This window comes from Myxocyprinus asiaticus, chromosome 39 (assembly GCF_019703515.2).
Source record: "Myxocyprinus asiaticus isolate MX2 ecotype Aquarium Trade chromosome 39, UBuf_Myxa_2, whole genome shotgun sequence".
In the NCBI taxonomy this organism is placed as follows: Eukaryota; Metazoa; Chordata; class Actinopteri; order Cypriniformes; family Catostomidae; genus Myxocyprinus; species Myxocyprinus asiaticus.
In genome coordinates, this window is record NC_059382.1 from 25,308,365 (window position 1) to 25,327,083 (window position 18,719).

Here is an 18,719-nt window from a genome sequence, read left to right on the forward strand (position 1 = left end):
TTTGATCTTAAGGCATATGCTAGTTCACCCAATTCTCTCATCATTTACTCACCCTCATGCTATCCCAGATATGTATGACTTTCTTTCTTCTGCTGAACACAAATTAAGATTTTCAGAAGAATATCTCAGCTCTGCAGGTTCACACAATACAAGTGAATGGTGACCAGGACTCAGAAGGTCCAAAAATTAGATAAAGGCAGCATAAAAGTAATCAATAAGACATTTTATGTATCCTAAATACACACAATTAAAAAAATTAATTTAACACTTTTTGCATAATTCGGCAAAATTACAGCTTGATTGAGGATTTAGCCAAATGAAAATATTCTGCTCACAAGTGATATTTACTATAAACATCATATTTTATCTCAAGCATGTTCTTCACTGACACTGTTGTGGACTCAGTTAACATTAAAACACTTTTGAAAACACTTTGTTTGAAAAACCAAAATTGTTTGGTATGGCGGAAAAATACCACATCTATGCAACAGTAATAATTTTTGGAAATTAATAGAAATCATTTTCACACAACAAAACATTTGGATGATTTATGTTTATTTCACTCTTTGTTTAGATTATCATAGTTTTAAACATGCAATAACTTTTTGTATTATTTATTTTTATTTTTTATGGATTTTTAATGGAAAATATAAAGTCTAGGTCTGTGACAAACCTAAAACAATAAAATCTGTAAGTAAAGGCATTTGAAAAGTACAAAAAAATAAATGACGAAGGCCTGGCAAAATGTTTCCAAGTCAGTTTGAATGTGACCTTCATTTAACAAAAAAGAAAAACAAAATATTATTATTTATTTATTTATTTTTTTAATAAAAACCAACCCCTGGAACATGAAACTGCCCAAAGGTGAAGGAAAAAACCCTACATATCCTTTTATAATGTTTAAAAAGCATCCTGGAAGGCACCTCATGAAGTTGGGTGAGATAGCTATGCCTTCTTAAACATTTCTGGTCACTACATAATTCCCATATCCCTCTGAGTTATACTTTTGATGACTTTATTATTATTCTAATATGTGGGAAATTAATATATAAATAATAATAAAGAATGAGTTTGTGTAAGTGTGACCAAACTTATGTAGTACAGTTTCATTCAAAATCTAGGTTCTGCAGATCACAAAGTAATTCAGTGTTTTTTAAGCTTTCAATGCAAAGTTTAAAGTGATATTTTACGCCTGGCCTGTCTTAGTAGCAAATTGAACTAACAGCTTTTCTCCTCTGAGGGACTTGTGAAGAACCATTTATGTGGTTCTTTTTTCTCCCAAAACTCCTTTTCACCCATTCAGAGTCCAGAAAACCTTTGGCACAACATCAAAGTTGAACATGTGTCTGCTTCACTTCCTCTGCCTTTATCTCTCTCTCTCAACACATGTAGAGGCGATGTGAGTGGAGAAAACTCAGTTTAGCAATCAGATCTAGCACTCTTTTTGTGTTATTTTTGTAAAACAGAACAAGAAAAACAGTACAGGCTTGGCAATTTTCATGACTGTTTGGAAATAGAGCAAATAAAATAAAAGCTGTGACATTGTGAGACATTTCAGCCAGTGGAGCAAAAGTGAAATCATTTGCAGCAATACGCTGATGTCAGCAAAAATGTCTTTGGACAAACAAAAATTGGACCAATGCATTTCCAAGAGTTTTCCATTCCTTCGTGATTAGGATATTTCAAAACAATACTTCAAAAATAAAGTTAGTCAAGACAATCTTTGTGCGTGTGGGTGGTTCAGTCGGTCGGTAGGCAGATGTGGGTCTTTTCCAGGCCCATAAATCACAATTTTAACCTCCTGAGACCTGGGCATGACTGCTGTGTGCATTTTCCATTACCATTTTTGATTTGTAACTAGTACCACCTAATAAACAAGTAAAAAAAAAAAAAAAAAAAAAAATTTGGGACAAGCGGGACAAAGTTGTGAAATTTTAAGTAACACCAAGCTATAGAAAGTCAGATTTCTTTTTCATCAAATAGTTTATTATGTGTCCAGGAGTGTTGGTTATTCATGTTTCTGAGACGTTATAGACATTACAGCTGACTTTCAATAAAGTTGAATTAATAAAGTAATGGCCAGCATCATCAAATCACTGCCAACCATATTCAAATTTAATTTTGCATGATAAAATTCTGAATCTATGTACTGATTGTCATTGTCCCATGTCTGCCAAACATGTTGAGTAGTCCAAACACAAACTCTCAGCCTGAAACTGAACTTTTGGTCAGATTTTAGGAGTGAATGCACTTTTCTGTATGCACCTTATTTTCTTCCTAACTCCATGTAAAGCCTCTGAAAGCAACATTTTTCAGCTTTTTGATGAATACATTTATTCTCAATGTGAAAATGCACAGTAAATATGTAGGAATGCATTTACTAATATTAATGAATAGAACCATATTGTACAATGATTACAAAATTAAATAACATAACTTCTATTAAAATTAAGCAAAATGACCCACAGATGTGTTATAGTTCAAAATTATTCAATGTACACTGGTGGCCAAAAGTTTGGAATAATGTACAGATTTTGCTCTTATGGAAAGAAATTGGTACTTTTATTCACCAAAGTGGCATTCAACTGATCACAATGTATAGTCAGGACATTAATAATGTGAAAAAAAAATTACTATTACACTTAAAAAACAAAATAATCAGAACTTCTTAAACTTCTTTAAAGATTTCTCATTAAAAAAAATCCTCAACGTGCAGCAATGACAGCTTTGCAGATCCTTGGCATTCTAGCTGTCAGTTTGTCCAGATTCTCAGGTGACATTTCACTCCACACTTCCTGTAGCACTTGCCATAGATGTGGCTGTCTTGTCGGGCACTTCTCACACACCTTACAGTCTAGCTGATCTCACAAAAGCTCAATGGGGTTAAAATCCATAACACTCTCTTCCAATTATCTGTTGTCCAATGTCTTTTCTTTGCCCACTCTAACCTTTTCTTTTTGTTTTTCTGTTTCAAAAGAGACTTTTTCTTTGCAATTCTTCCCATAAGGCCTGCACCCCTGAGTCTTCTCTTTACTGTTGTACATGAAACTGGTGTTGAGCGGGTAGAATTCAATGAAGCTGTCAGCTGAGGACATGTGAGGCGTCTATTTCTCAAACTAGAGACTCTGATGTACTTATCCTCTTGTTTAGTTGTACATCTGGCCTTCCACATCTCTTTCTGTCCTTGTTAGAGCCAGTTATCCTTTGTCTTTGAAGACTGTAATGTACACCTTCTGTTTTTTTGGGCAGTTTCAAGCATTGTATATATGTTTTGCCATTTTTTACCTAATATTGACCTTAAGACATGCCAGTCTATTGCATACTGTGGCAACTCAAAAACAAACACATAGACAATGTTAAGCATCATTTAATGAACCAAATAGCTTTCAGCTGTGTTTGATATAATGGCAAGTGATTTTCTAGTAACAAATTAGCAATTTAGCATGATTACTCAAGGATAAGGTGTTGGAGTGATGGCTTCTGGAAATGGGGCCTGTCTAGATTTGATCAGAAATGACTTTTTTCAAATAGTGATGGTGCTGTTTTTTTATATCAGATGGTCCTGACTATTCTTTGTGATAAGTTGAATGCCACTTTGGTGAATTAAAATATCAATTTCTTTCCGAAACAGCAAAATCAGTACATTATTCCAAACTTTTGGCCGCCAGTGTAACTAACATGATTTCAACTTTTGATGGAATAAGGTCCCATTTTCCACATATGTGGACTTCATCTTTGTCAGCATGAAAAATTAATGGATTTTTTTTAAACCGCATATCAAACAAAACTAGAGATGCTACCCTTTACACCTAAACAGGTTTCAATAAAAAAAACGTAGAAGTTTCTTACCAGAGGCACCTTTGCTGGTGCTGCGCCTGTTGGAGCACTTCACGGAAATCGTGCTGTTGTGTCAAATGCTGTTGTCACGTGACACGTTGTGCCAGAATTGTAACCCTTAAATGACTGTGTTGTGAACAGTATTCAGACAGTTTTTTGTTTTTTTTTCTCCCAAATTTGGAATGCCCAATTCCCAATGTGCTCTAAGTCCTCGTGGTGGTGTAGTGACTTGCCTCAATCCGGGTGGTGGAGGACAAATGTCAGTTGTCTCCATGTCTGAGACCATCAATCCGCGCATCTTATCGCGTACAATAAGATTGCTACGCGAGACATAGCACATGTGGAGGCTTCACGCTATTCTCTGCGGCATCCACGCACAACTCACCACACGCCCCACCGAGAGCGTACCACATTATAGCGACCACAAGGAGGTTACCCCATGTGACTCTAACCTCCCTAGCAACCGGGCCAATTTGGTTGCTTAGGAGACCTGGCTGGAATCACTCAGCATGCCCTAGATTCGAACTCACGACTCCAGGGGTGGTGGTCAGCGTCTTTACTCGCTGAGCAACCCAGGCCCCCGTATTCAGTCTGTTTTAATTCATTTAAATTATGCGTTGTGTATAGCAAAGCCAAAATACAACTTCCAAACATGTGGAGGCAGGGTCACACAAGGTTAAATATTCCCTGATATTTCCTGGTTATTCATGGCCATTGTAATCCTGGCTTCACAACATTTTACTTTAATTATGTAAATGCAGAGATATTTGAGACTAAATTGTGCTTCCTGTAACTAAAGTGGTTCGATTCTTCTACAAATGCTTTGTGTTGTAGGTCTGGTGGGAGAGTCCTGCGGGACTGATAAAAATGTGTGTAAACAGTGAAAGCAAATGGTTACATGAGAGAAACTGTTTGTTAAGCACCCAGAACAGAGACCTGAGCATTGAACCCAGGTGTTTTTCTAACACCACGTGAGAGACGACACCATTGAGAGCAGATCTTCATACATTGTTTTATTTCAAGTGATATTGACAAGCAATCATCAAATCAACATATAAAAACATCTGCACCATTTCTTTAAACAAGCTTATGTCATGGCGCCTTAAAATAAATACTTTCAATAGGAAATAATACAGACATAATATGCAAAATCCAAACCAGACAAACGATCGAGCAAATGCCACAGAGGTGAAACATAAAAAGGGTCCATAGAATGTCAACATAGAGGCCCCCCCCCCCCCACCTCATTTCCAAAAAAAGTGTTGTAGAAAACATCTGAAGTACTTTGTAAAATACACAATCTTATCAAAAACTTTTTTTTTTTTTTCAGGTTTTCTCAAAATCATTGCAAAATATTAGCTGGTATCATAGCAAGATTAAATGTGAAGAAGAATGTGCTTTTGCATTTTTTTTTTATTAGTATTCACATATAATATATAATAAGTATCAACAAAGTCCTCCACTGGTCTGTATGGAGCAATAGCAGCCATATTGCACAAGGCTCATCTTCCTCAGGCACATGGAAGAACTCTCCTCTCATTCACATGCTGCTTTTGCAGGCACAGGTAACCATGGCTACCAGCACCGCTCGAAAAAGACGCTCTCGCACCTGAGGCACCAACACTCTTTGGGGGCAACCGTGGCAAGTGCCCGCACTTTTCTATTCATCAGCTGCCACTGACCGGCATAGTAAGACAGAAAACAGAAAGTGTGTACCGCACATATGAGTCCAGAGTTCACATTCAAAACACCCTCCATTAATAACATAAACGCAACAGGTGTTGCTCACATTTTTTTTCCCACATATTAAAAAAAGAAATTTGGTTCCTTTTGACCGTTCGTCCGCCACAACGTAACAAGTCCTCGACACATTGCTGGTTAAGAATACAGAACAAAAAGTGGTCCACGTAGAAGATCATGTGACCTGTTAATGTAATCCTCGCCAAACACCCACAGACTGAATGTAAACAAACTCTCGCATGGCTTTCGATCCAGACTGTTGTGCATGAGTAGCAAAAGGTTTTGCTTCCATCGTACAATAATGAAAAAAAAAAAAAAGCACGCTTTTAGCACCTTCACCCATTAAAATCCTTGAATCACTCCCAAACAGAACGTGGGAGCAGAAGTCCTGGTGGGCTAAGAACAACAGGGTGTTGAAAAATGACATATCGAGTACTACAATACACCATTAAAAATGGGAGTCTAAGTCTAACAAGTCTCATACTGCTAGAGCGACAAAAGGTAACTAAAAGGTTAAGCTACATTTAGTTCACAGCCGTTGTTAGTTTACTTAAAACAAGTCAAACAGGAAAGCTAGGTCCTTTTGACCCCCATCGTTGAGTTTCTTTTCAAGAGCCAATGCCGGGCGAAAGTGTGTACACAAAAGAGCCAAGAAGGTTTTCGTGTTAGTGTGTGTGTACGCTGAATTCCTAACACAGACATAACAGTACAGCCTGTTGTTGTGTTTTAGAGCTCCGTTGCCTTGTCTCCGAAAATATTCAAACATTCTCAAAGTGCAAATGTTATGAATAGCCTTTCACAGCCTTTTACTTATACTTGACATCTGTTAGGGAAATAACATAAATCACACTTTAAAAATAACATTTAAATTAAAATAAATGTTCTAGGCACTACTGAATGTCCAAAGGCGTTGCTGTAGATTGAGGAAGAATGTGTTAAAAAGCAAATCCAAAACACTTCAAAGTGATGACTTTGCTGATCAAGCACTTAAATACGGGCTCCTGAAGCCAGCTAAATAACCAGACAGACAATCTCCGAGTCTTTCAGTAGAGTTTTTGAGATGGGTCCATCGAGACAAATCTTCACTCGTGTCCCATTAAACTCAAGCCATGATTTTTTGTGGGATCTCTATAGAAGCTTTGAGAAAGATGGAGTTGTCTCGAATGTAGTTCCTCTTTTTGATCTCGTCGTGCGAGATGAACTTGGGGTAGCCGAAACCCAGCGTGCTCTCGTCCAGCGAGTTCCGGCTGCTGCATGGTTTCTGGAAGTTCTTCCAGTTGGGGTCAGGGTTGAAGGTCTCAGTGATATGCTGAGGTTTGGACAGGGATGGATCACTCTGGTCCAAGATGGAGAAGGTCACCTTGTACGAGAAGGGCCATTCCAGCAGGTTATCGTACTCGCCGGGTAGCACGCGGATGTAGATGGACAGATGTGAGCCCTCGCCGCTGCCGTTACCATTTAGAAAAGCGGACACCTGCAGCTTGTAGCCATAGCGGTGTGTGTAGAAGGGCGGGCTGAAGAACTCGTGGTTGTTGCGGAGTTTGGCCTCCTGCAGTTTGCGTGAATAGTCGGTCAGCTTCCAGATGAGAACGCCGTCATGACTGACGGAGAGCTCCTCCATTTCTCGTCTCAACTCCAGGATTTCCTGTCGCTGCCGCCCCACCAGACTGCACATCATCGTCAGGTGGGACTTTGTGCTCTCCTCCATGTGTCGACCAACAGCCACCTTTGGGCACTAGAAAACACAGAACATTTACATAAGCTTTATGTGAAATTGATTGGAGAAGAAACTAAATTAATATGTTCATTTTGTTTTTATCTACATGATGCTATCATCATTACTCTAGACTTTACTCAGTGTTAAAGCTACATTTAATTTAATGAAAACAAAAACAAGGCTTTGAAGGATAGATGTACAGTTCGTTCAGTGGGCTTCATTCATTAACGTCTGTGTAAATTTATCGTAATAACATTCTTGTGTAAATCGAATGCAACAATTTACAGTACACAAAAATGGTTTAATGATTTATTTATTCGAAATTTAGACATTTGTTCTGCTTGTATTTCATCAGTAAGGCCTTGTATGTCGTACTGCCTTAAGGTCCTACGTCATAAATTAAATGCAATAATTTACATAAAAATGGTTTTACAAATGATTTATTAGAAATGTAGAAATTTGTTCTGCTTGTATTCTATCAGTAAGGCCCAGTGTGTTGTACTGTCTTAAGGTCCTAAATCGTAAATTGAATGCAACGATTAATGTAATGTTTTTTTTAATTAAATGTAAAAAAAAATTCTGCTTGTATGTCATCAGTAAGGCCCAGTATTTTGTACTGTCTTAAGGTCCTACGTTGTAATTTAATACAAAAATTAACGTAATTTTTCTTTTAAAAATATTTCATTAAATTTTGAAATTTGTTCTGCTCATATTTGATCAGTAAGGCCCAGTATGTCGTACTGTCTTAAGGTCCTACGTCGTAAATTAAATGCAAGAATTTACATAAAAATGGTTTAAAAATGATTTATTCAAAATTTTGACATTTATTTAGCTCATATTCCATCAGTAAGGCCCAGTGTGTTGTACTGTCTTAAGGTCCTAAATCGTAAATTGAATGCAACAATTAACATATTTTTATTTAATTACAATTTTTACATTTGTTCTGCTCATATTTGATCAGTAAGGCCCAGTATTTCGTACTGTCTTTAGGTCTTGCATCGTAAATTGAATGCAACAATTTAAGTAAAAATGGTTTCACAAATTATTTGTTCAAAATTAAAAAAAAAAAAAAAAAAAATCTGCTCATATTCAATCAGTGAAGCCCAGCTCTGTTTTAAGGTCCTCCTAGGTAATGTCAAATTTTCACAACCCATGCTTTGCAAAGTTTTTTGGTCCAATGGCAGATTGTGGAAAGACATATTTTCAATGTTTTGTCAACTGAATGATCGATACCCTCCATGAAATTTTGAATGGACTGTACGTCTAACTGTCTTAAGGTCCAATGTTATGTCAAAACTTCCAAACCAATGCTTTGCAAAGTTTTTTGGTCCACTGGCAGGTTGTGGGAAGATGTATTTTCAATGTTTCATCAACTGGATGATCGACACCCAGGTACACAAAAGTGCGACATTAATCAAACTGTATTCTATCCTCACAGCCTTGTTTTTGTTCTCATCAAATTAAATATGCTATCTACTCTAGGGTCTATAAAATGCACGTGAAGATAAGAAATCAGTAACATGCCACCTTGTTGAGTTGTTGCCTGTGCTGCCTGTACCCCAGGGTGATGCACTAATTAACACTAAAGTATATACAACTTAGTTTCCCAAACCTCCCTTGATCTCAAAAGCTAGCACAGGTGACATCTCAAAGCAGACAGCCCAGACAGCCCTCTGCATCCTCAAAAAGAGTGCTCTTTGATAAAATTTATCAAAGTAAATTTTTACTGACAAAGACAATTTATTACAGATGTTGAGGAAGGCAAACTGTGCATAGAAATGTTGGAACGCAGTGAGCGTAATAAATGTTGTAGTGCAGGAGGTGTAAAAGGACTCACTCTGTGTTTGCAGCCGGCCTCTTTGAAGGGGCAGAGGACCAATGCACTGCCACAGCTCTCCTTCACATGGTTAGCCAGATCCTCTCGGGCGATGTTTGGGGTTCCACACTGATTAGGGCACTGCACGGGAAAGCGAGGGCAGTGGTACTGATGGTTCTGTGGGATGAAAGGAAGCAGTCAGCATTGATGTGGATGTGTAGGTTGTGCTGTGATTTCTGCAGCGTTTGTTGAGTAATATCAGCTTGATGAAAGGAGGTGTGTGCACTAAAATATACATGGATTCATTCAATCACCATGAGCTCAACTACAGTACAGCAGCATTTATGCTTGTATATTATATTTCTTTATAAAAGCATGCACCAAATTTACAGAAGATGTAAGTAAGGTATGATGTAACAATAAAGCGCACAAAATGGGAATCATTCTTTGTATGGGGAGGTGAAAGCGGTGTGTGTGTTTGCTGGGTTGCTGAATATCGCAGTTTCAGTATACTCTATATACTGTACCTCTGTGTGTGTAAACGCAGGTGTTGTTAAAAGAAGCTTGGACAGCCCAAGCTGTGGCTCTCTGGCACCAAACCCAGAATCTAGCATAAAGCCTGCATTTATGTAGTTACAGGCCCTCTGCCATCCCACCCTGTGCAGACTCAAAACCCCTTTAATTCACCACTGAGCCACCAGTTACATTAGCAACCAGCGCTGAATGTGCTCACAGAAAACCCAACGAACAAACACTATTTGCATCACACAGACACAAGTCTACACAATAGCGCAGACACAGTTTAAGTCATGCTGCTAAATGATTTAAAGGGTTCACCCAAAAATGAAAATTCTGTCATTTTAATGTGGTTCTAACAACATATGACTGTATTCACTGAAAATGTTCCCTTTTAGCAAGCTACTAACCGCTGCAACTGGATCATTGAGTCAGTGAGTAGAACTTGAGAACTGGATCAGTCCAATTTGTAATCAAATCATTCAGACCAAATCTGTGAACTGGAGCAACTGATTTATTGAAAAGAACGATTTGAACTTCTGTCATGATCTCTAATGAATGCGGCAAGTAGAGCTAGGGCGGATATAAAGGTTTCCAGTAAAACACTACTTACATTTTGGTCTGTTCCTCAAGAAATGCTTTCGTATGACTTCTAAAGACTTGGAATACAGCACACAAGCCATATGGACCACTTTTATTATACTTCAATGGTGCTTAATAGGTCATTTTGGAGCTTGACAGCCCCAGTCCCCATTCACTTTCATTATATGCAATAGCATGGTCAGGATATTCTTCAAAAGTTCACTTTTGTGTTCTATAGAAGTAACATCATACAGATCATACAGAAAGATATAAAGTCATACAGTTTTGGAACAACATGAGGATGTACAGTTGTGCTCAAAAGTTTGCATACCCTTAGTTCTTAATACTGTGTATTGCCCCCTTTAGCATCAATGACAGCGTGCAGTCTTTTGTAATAGTTGTCTATGAGGCCCCAAATTCTTGCAGGTGGTATAGCTGCCCATTCGTCTTGGCAAAATGCCTCCAGGTCATGCAAAGTCTTTGGTCGTCTTGCATGAACTGCACGTTTGAGATCTCCCCAGAGTGGCTCGATGACCTTCACCTTTTTCTGCTGTAACCACTGGAGGGTCAACTTGGCCTTGTGCTTGGGGTCATTGTCATGCTGGAAAGTCCAAGAGCGTCCCATGCGCAGCTTTCATGCAGAAGAATGCAAATTGTCCGCCAGTATTTTCTGATAACATGCTGCATTCATCTTGCCATCAATTTTCACAAGATTCCCCGTGCCTTTAGAGCTCACACAACCCCAAAACATCAGTGAGCCACCACCATGCTTCACAGTGGGGATGGTATTCTTTTCACTATAGTCCTTGTTGACCCCTCTCCAAACAAAAATCTATTTTGGTCTTGTCACTCCAAATTACAGTGTGCCAGAAGCTGTGAGGCGTGTCAAGGTGTTGTCGGGCATATTGTAACCGGGCTTTTTTGTGGCATTGGCGCAGTAAAGGCTTCTTTCTTGCAACTCGACCATGCAGCTCATTTTTGTTCAAGTGTCATCGTATTGTGCTCCTTGAAACAACCACACCGTCTTTTTCCAGAGCAGCCTGTATTTCTCCTGAGGTTACCTGTGGGTTTTTCTTTGTATTTCTTCTGGCAGTTGTGGCTGAAATCTTTCTTGGTCTACCTGACCTTGGCTTGGTATCAAGAAATCCCTGAATTTTCCACTTCTTAATAAGTGATTGAACAGTACTGACTGGCATTTTCAAGGCTTTGGATATCTTTTTATATCCTTTTCCATCTTTATAAAGTTACATTACCTTGTTACGCAGGTCTTTTGACAGTTCTTTTCTGCTCCCCATGGCTCAGTATCTAGCCTGCTCAGTGCATCCATGTGAGAGCTAACAAACTCATTGACTATTTATACACAGGCACTAATTGCAATTTAAAAAGCCACAGGTGTGGGAAATTAACCTTTAATTGCCATGTAAACCTGTGTGTGTCACCTTGTGTGTCTGTAACAAGGCCAAACATTCAAGGGTGTGTAAACTTTTGATCAGGGCCATTTGGGTGATTTCTGTTATCATTATGATTTAAAAAGGAGCCAAACAACTATGTGATAATAAATGGCTTCATATGATCATTACCATTAAATAAAAGACAGTTTTTTTTTGCATGATCAATCATATTTTCAAAATCAATGCCAAAATTTCACAATTTCTGCCAGGGTATGCAAACTTTTGAGCACAACTGTAAATAAATAACAGAATTTTCATTTTTGGGTGAACTATCCCTTTAAAGGTTGCTCTGTTGTGTCACTGACTTGGATAGTGTCGTAGACGAACTCTTTGCCGCAGTACTTGCAGGGTTGGGTGCGTTTGGGGCATTCTGTCATGGTGTGCTGGGACAGGAGTCTCCTCATCATTCTCGCTCCACACTTATTCTCGCAATAGACGCTCTCCTGTGGACAGATGCCCTGGTGGTTCTGAGGGACATCAGAGGGAGAAAGGAAACTACATTTGAATATCCTGAAGAAAATAGCAGTGCTTCAGCAAAGCAGGAAAAGAACATTGTTGAAGTTTTAGGTTTTGATTGAGGGTAAATTAATTCAGCTGCACCCGTGCTGCTTTGCCATTTTCATAACACTCTCTCATAATCTAAAACAGGGGTTTTCAAACTGGGTTCCGGGGACAAACAATAAGAATAAAACTGTAAAAATGTTGAAAAAAAAAAGTTTGACATTCAGGGATTTTACATTATTACGGTTTTACTGTGGATGGAAATCATGAGATTAATCATGAATATTTGAATCTATTGATGGCCACATTTTTTATTTATAAGTTTTTAGATAGGTTTGTGATTATATATATATATATATATATATATATATATATATATATATATATATATATATATATATATATATATATATACACATACACACACATACACACACACACACACACACACACACACACAGCCTTGCAAATGTATTCAGACCCCTGACCAATTATCTCATATTACTGAGTTACATATGGTGCATTGAAATTTCATTCTGTTTGATATTTTACTTTAAAACACTGGAACTCAAAATCAATTATTGTTAGGTGACATTGGTTTTATGTTGGGAAATATAAAAAAACAAAAAACAAAACTGAAATATCTTGCTTGAATAAGTATTCAACCCCTGTGCTGTGGAAGCTGCCAGGTTACAAGGATGAAAGACACTGCCCTAACGAGGACACAATTAATTTACCACTGGCATCCACCTGTGAATTATTAAAGTTGAAAATCACATTTTCTGGATAAAAAAAACCCACTGTTGAAGGATCTTTGGTCAGGCTGTGAATCTGAAGGGAAATGAAGACCAAAGAGCATTCCACAGGAGTTAGAGATAAAGTAATAAAAATGCATAGATTAGGGAAAGGGTACAAAATAATATCCAAATGTTTGGATATCCCAGTGAGCACAGTTGGATCAATAATCAGGAAGAGGAAGCTGCACCACACCACCCAGGCACTGCCAAAAAAAGGCCTTCCCTCAAAACCCAGCACTCTAACAAAAAGGAGACTTGTGAGAGAAGCTACAGAGAGGCCAACAATCACTTTGAAGGAGCTACAGAGTTCAGAGGCTGGGAGTGGAGTAATGGTGCACCAGTCAACCATATCATGAGCACTGTATAACGCTGGCCTGTATGGGAGGGTGGCAAGAAAGAAGCCGTTACTCGAAAAGTACCATCTGAAAGCACGTCTGGAGTTTGCCAGAAAGCATGTGAGTGACCTAGCTGTGATGTGGGAGAAGGTTTTGTGATCGGATGAGACCAAACCTCAAAGCGCTATGTGTGGCGCAAACCTAACACTTCCTATGCCTCAAGACACACCATCCCTACAGTGACTGGGCATCTTGTTAGAATTGAAGAAAGAATGGATGGAGCAAAATATAGGGAAATACTGCAAGAGAACCTGCTTGTCTACTAAAAAACTGAAGCTTGGGAGGAAATTCGCCTTTCAGCAGGACAATGATCCCAAGCACAAGGCCAAAGCAACTTTGGAGTGGCTCAAGAACAAAAACATAAATGTCCTACAGTGGCCCAGTCAAAGTCCTGATCTCAATCCTATTGAGAATCTGTGGCACTATTTGAAAATTGCAGTCCACAAGCGTCACCCAACCAACTTGAACAACCTGTAGAAAATCTGCCGAGAAGAATGGGCCAAAATTACTTCGTCACTGTGTGCAAAACTGGTACATATGTACCCCAAAAGACTTAAAGCAGTTATAGCAGCAAAAGGTGGCTCGACCAAATATTAATGTGTGGGGGTTGAATACTTATGCAAGCAAGATATTTAAGTTTTTTTATTTTTAATAAAAATATTTCCCAACAAAAAAATCAATGTCACCTTACAATAATTGATTTTGAGTTTCAGTGTTTTAAAATAAAATATCAATCAGAATGAAATTTCAGTGAACCATTTGTAATTCGGTAATATGAGAGAATTGGTCAGGGGTCTGAATACTTTTGCAAGGCACTGTATATACACACACACTGGTGGCCAAATGTTTGGAATAATGTACAGATTTTGCTCTTATGGAAAGAAATTGGTACTTTTATTCACCAAAGTGGCATTCAACTGATCACAATGTATAGTCAGGACATTAATAACCTGAAAAATTACTATTACAATTTGAAAAAAAATGTTTAGAACTTCTTTAACTTCTTCAGGGAGTTCTCATCAAAAAATCCTTCATGTGCAGCAATGACAGCTTTGCAGATACTTGGCATTCTAGCTGTCAGTTTGTCCAGAAACTCAGGTGACATTTCACTCCACACTTCCTGTAGCAATTGCCATAGATGTGGCTGTCTTGTCGGGCCACTTCTCACACACCTTACAGTCTTGCTGATCCCACAAAAGCTCAATGGGGTTAAGATCCATGAAACTCTTTTCCAATTATCTGTTGTCCAATGTCTGTGTTTCTTTGCCCACTCTAACCTTTTCTTTTTGTTTTCTGTTTCAAAAGTGGCTTTTTCTTTGCAATTCTTCCCATAAGGCCTGCACCCCTGAGTCTTCTCTTTACTGTTGTACATGAAACTAGTGTTTAGTGGGTAGAATTCAATGAAGCTGTCAGCTGAGGACATGTGAGGTGTCTACTTCTCAAACTAGAGACTCTGATGTACTTATCCTCTTGTTTAGTTGTACATCTGGGCCTTACACTTCTCTTTCTGTCCTTGTTAGAGCCAGTTGTCCTTTGTCTTTGAAGACTGTAGTGTACACCTTTGTATGAAATCTTCAGTTTTTTGGCAATTTCAAGCATTGTATAGCCTTCAATCCTCAAAACAATGATTGACTGACAAGTTTCTAGAGAAAGCGGTTTCTTTCTTGCCATTTTTGACCTAATAGTGACCTTAAGACATGCCAGTCTATTGCATACTGTGGCAACTCAAAAACAAAAACAATGTTAAGCTTCATTTAACGAACCAAATAGCTTTCAACGGTGTTTGATATAATGGCAAGTGATTTTCTAGTACCAAATTAGCAATTTAGCATGATTACTCAAAGATAAGGTGTTGGAGTGATGGCTTCTGGAAATGGGGCCTGTCTAGATTTGATCAAAAATTACTTTTTTCAAATAGTGGTGGTGCTGTTTTTTACATCAGTAATGTCCTGACTATACTTTGTGATCAGTTGAATGCCACTTTGGTGAATTAAAGTACCAACTTCCTTCCAAAACAGCAAAATCTGTACGTTATTCCAAACTTTTGGCTGCCAGTGTGTGCACTCGTACACTGGGGGAACTCCGGAGTTTTATGGAAGTGGGAAACATCACACTGCGTCCCAGTTCAGCTGCAGGTTGCGATAGTAAGTTAAGGAAACAAACACAGCAACAACTCTGGAATATCTGGAAATAAAGCGTATCAACAGACAGAAAAATAGTAAAGTCTCCTTCGGATGTCATGTGTTTTTACACAAACGTTGTGTGAAAATTACATTGCAGTGGAGAAAGCTGCTTACTGACAGAGCCACATGTATACAGGAGTAAGGAGTACACCGCTTAAACAGTGCATGTAAACGGGAACGCTGTTTTCTCGCAATAAGCCGTTATCTGGTGTCCATGTAACCGTAGTCACTGGTTGATTTTGAAATCACTACACAAATACATTTGAATTTAATTGAAACTTTTTTCCTTCAGGTTTACATACAAACATTAATAGCGAAAATAAGATGTAAGAAATAAGATGCACTGTAAATACGAAATAAATATTTTTGGAAATAATATTTTACAGATATTTTAATCATATCTTTTGGCTTTAGTACAATGACAATGTAAACGTAAATTTCATTTAGCTAATATGTTAATTTTGCTATGTTTTTTTTTTTTTTTTTGCACACAGTAAAATTGTGTCTGAGCATGAAAATATATAGCTGCTTTTATATTTTAGGAAGGGGGTCCCTCGCAAGGATATCAAAATGTTTGGGGGTCCTTGACATCTAAAGGTTTGAAAGCCCCTGGTCTAAAACATCTGTACAGCATAAAGATGACAATGGACTGTTACATATATGCAAGAGAGAAAAGGCCAATCACAATTTAGTATGCAAAAAAATATACCAAAATTAAGCATACGCTGATGCAATCACTGTCGTTCACACTTCAAATGACGAAGACCCTAAGACTGAATTTATGTACAAAGTCAGTATATTAAGCAGCTTAGGCTGAATAAATTGGAAGAAAACAAACCAAAACAGTGGTGCCTTGCAAACAGACAAAAGTCACCATAAAAAAGGCACACCAAACTTGTTAGCACTGCAGTTTAAAATCCAAAGTAAAATTGCTCTTTAATCATACATTTTTACAATTTTATGCAAATTTGCAGTCCAGCCATGAAACAATGAACAATTCCTATAAAAAAAAAATAAAAAAAAACACATTAAACAAGACTAAATGTCTCTTTTATGCATTATGAGGTTTGAATTAGAGGTGTAAAAATAGGAGTGGCACTACATTAGCGAACAACGGCAGATCAAGCTGCCAATTTGCTAGTAACAAATTCATAAGAGTTCACACATTGAGAGAATTACACCACAGTGTGAAGCACACAAGCCTTCCTTCATGTAGTAATCCTTATAATAGCAGAAAAACTGCCAATAATCAAATAAGACTTCAGAATACTGCTTAGCTGATGTGTCAATACATCCAATAAGCTATTATTCCAAATAACAACAATCAGCCTAAAATGGTTTGCTGGTCTTAGCTGGTCTCCCAGCATGGTCAGTTGGTATGCTGGCTGGTTTTATAGGGGTTTTGGGCACTTTTCAGCTAGTCAGGCTAGAAGACCATTGACTGCCCAGCTAAATCACCTTGGCCAGGCTGAGAGACCAGCAAAGTTTAGGATTTTTTTTCAGCAGGGCAGTTAAAGTGTTCCGGCATACCTCATAGGCCTCTCCCGTGAACTCGCTCCCGCAGAACTCGCACTTGACCTTGCGTTTGGGGCAGTCGTGCTGCAGGTGCTCAGGCAGGTCCCGGCGAGTTAGCTTGACGGAGCAGCGGTTGGGGCAGGGGATCACGTTGAATGCGCAGGTGGAGAAGTGACTCTGAAAGAAACAGATGAAGGGAGAGTTAGTAGGTACAACCGTTCGGCTTCAACACACTACTAAAACATTAATGTACTGTACCGAAAGTTTAAAACTTCCAGCCGCTACGCTAACAAAATGCGAAATATACTGTATGAAGCTACAGAACAAAAGACCAGACAGAAGCAATGCAATGCTAAAATAAAATATGATACAATATTATATCTATATATGGGTTGCGATATGAAAATATTGTGTTTTTTTGTTTAGTGTATTGCGATTAAAAATTGTGATAGATTGCGATCTTTTACTTGTTTCTCATTGCGCAACAAGTGCTAATCATCCTGCTTCATCGTGGAGTCAAAGAAGTTGCGTGGAGCATAGGTACGTCAGTGTCAGTTAAAAAATAATGTGAGGAATTAGCATATCTTGGTTCCAGCGTGTTATCATTACACAAAAACCCTTGCAATCTAGCCATACAGAGCATCTATATGGAACATCCTTACAAATGGAACAAGTAATAGACTTTTATTTTCTTTGCTCGTTCTAAGTTTGCATTTTGATTGACTGGAAGAGTTTCATTTCATGTCGTAATTCTAATGCTGCAGTATGTTTCATCTACTCACACGCTTGCTCTGAGTTAATCGCTTTTTCCCAAAAATGATATGTGAAAAATGTAACCAAATAAGTAAAAATTCTTAGAGTTACAATATTAATACAGTATCATGAGGTAAAATATTGAGATACTTCGAAATAGCGGTCTCCCCCAACTCCCCAAAATCGCAGGTAGTGCACATGCTCCGATATGTTATGGGGTGGCGCTTAAATGCGTGCGACTCAAGATCGAATATGGATTGTGTCATTTCCTGATCCCCACCCACCCCACACACTCTTCTGCCTATCATTACATGTAATTTTTCAGACTGTCACCATCAATAAAACTGCAAAAAGCCCAGAAATAAAAACTATACTTACCTGTAGCTGTTTCATCTGGCCGGTCCAGCGGCAGCCCTCCTCACTGTGAATACAGCGGATGGGCAGCGCTAATATCTGCTGCTCCAGCTCAGGGTCAGGATAAATCTACAACATACACCAAGGACGCATTTATCAACCCTGTCTCCTCTCTTAAAATACAAACACACTCATATATTAACCAATCAAGGACAGGGCAGAGTTCTGGACTTAAACGTTCACTTATTAACCATGACACAGTATTTGCCTGTGGCCTCTCCCACAAGAAAAGGGGTTTTTGTGTTGCAATAACCAATAACGTCATGTCATTCATAGTCAACCACATGTTAATTGCGAAGTGTGTAATTTCTGCACTACTAGCATCACCAAATGGATTTCCATAATTCATAGGCAAAAGACTTATATTTTACCTAATACATTCACAAATATAGTGTTGTATGATCAAATGAATGGAGATTGATACCCTCACCAGAGCCCAATGAAATGAGTGTGTACGCATACATTAATGCATTTGTGTGTATATAGGCTACACCCAGCGGCT

At 38.3% G+C, this 18,719-nt stretch overlaps 1 protein-coding gene across 1 annotated transcript in view; it reads right to left on the reverse strand.

Annotated features, from left to right (window-relative positions):
* Positions 1-4,837: 4,837 nt before the first annotated feature.
* Positions 4,838-18,719, reverse strand: part of LOC127429564 (TNF receptor-associated factor 4-like) — a 57,937-nt gene continuing 44,055 nt past the window's right edge. Inside the window, exons 3-7 of the mRNA XM_051678684.1 lie at positions 18,182-18,286; positions 17,066-17,227; positions 11,965-12,126; positions 9,132-9,287; positions 4,838-7,312 (exon numbers count right to left, since the gene is read on the reverse strand). Coding sequence (XP_051534644.1) covers positions 6,680-7,312; positions 9,132-9,287; positions 11,965-12,126; positions 17,066-17,227; positions 18,182-18,286 — 1,218 coding nt within the window. The 3' untranslated portion in view covers positions 4,838-6,679. The remainder of the gene's footprint in view (positions 7,313-9,131; positions 9,288-11,964; positions 12,127-17,065; positions 17,228-18,181; positions 18,287-18,719) is intronic.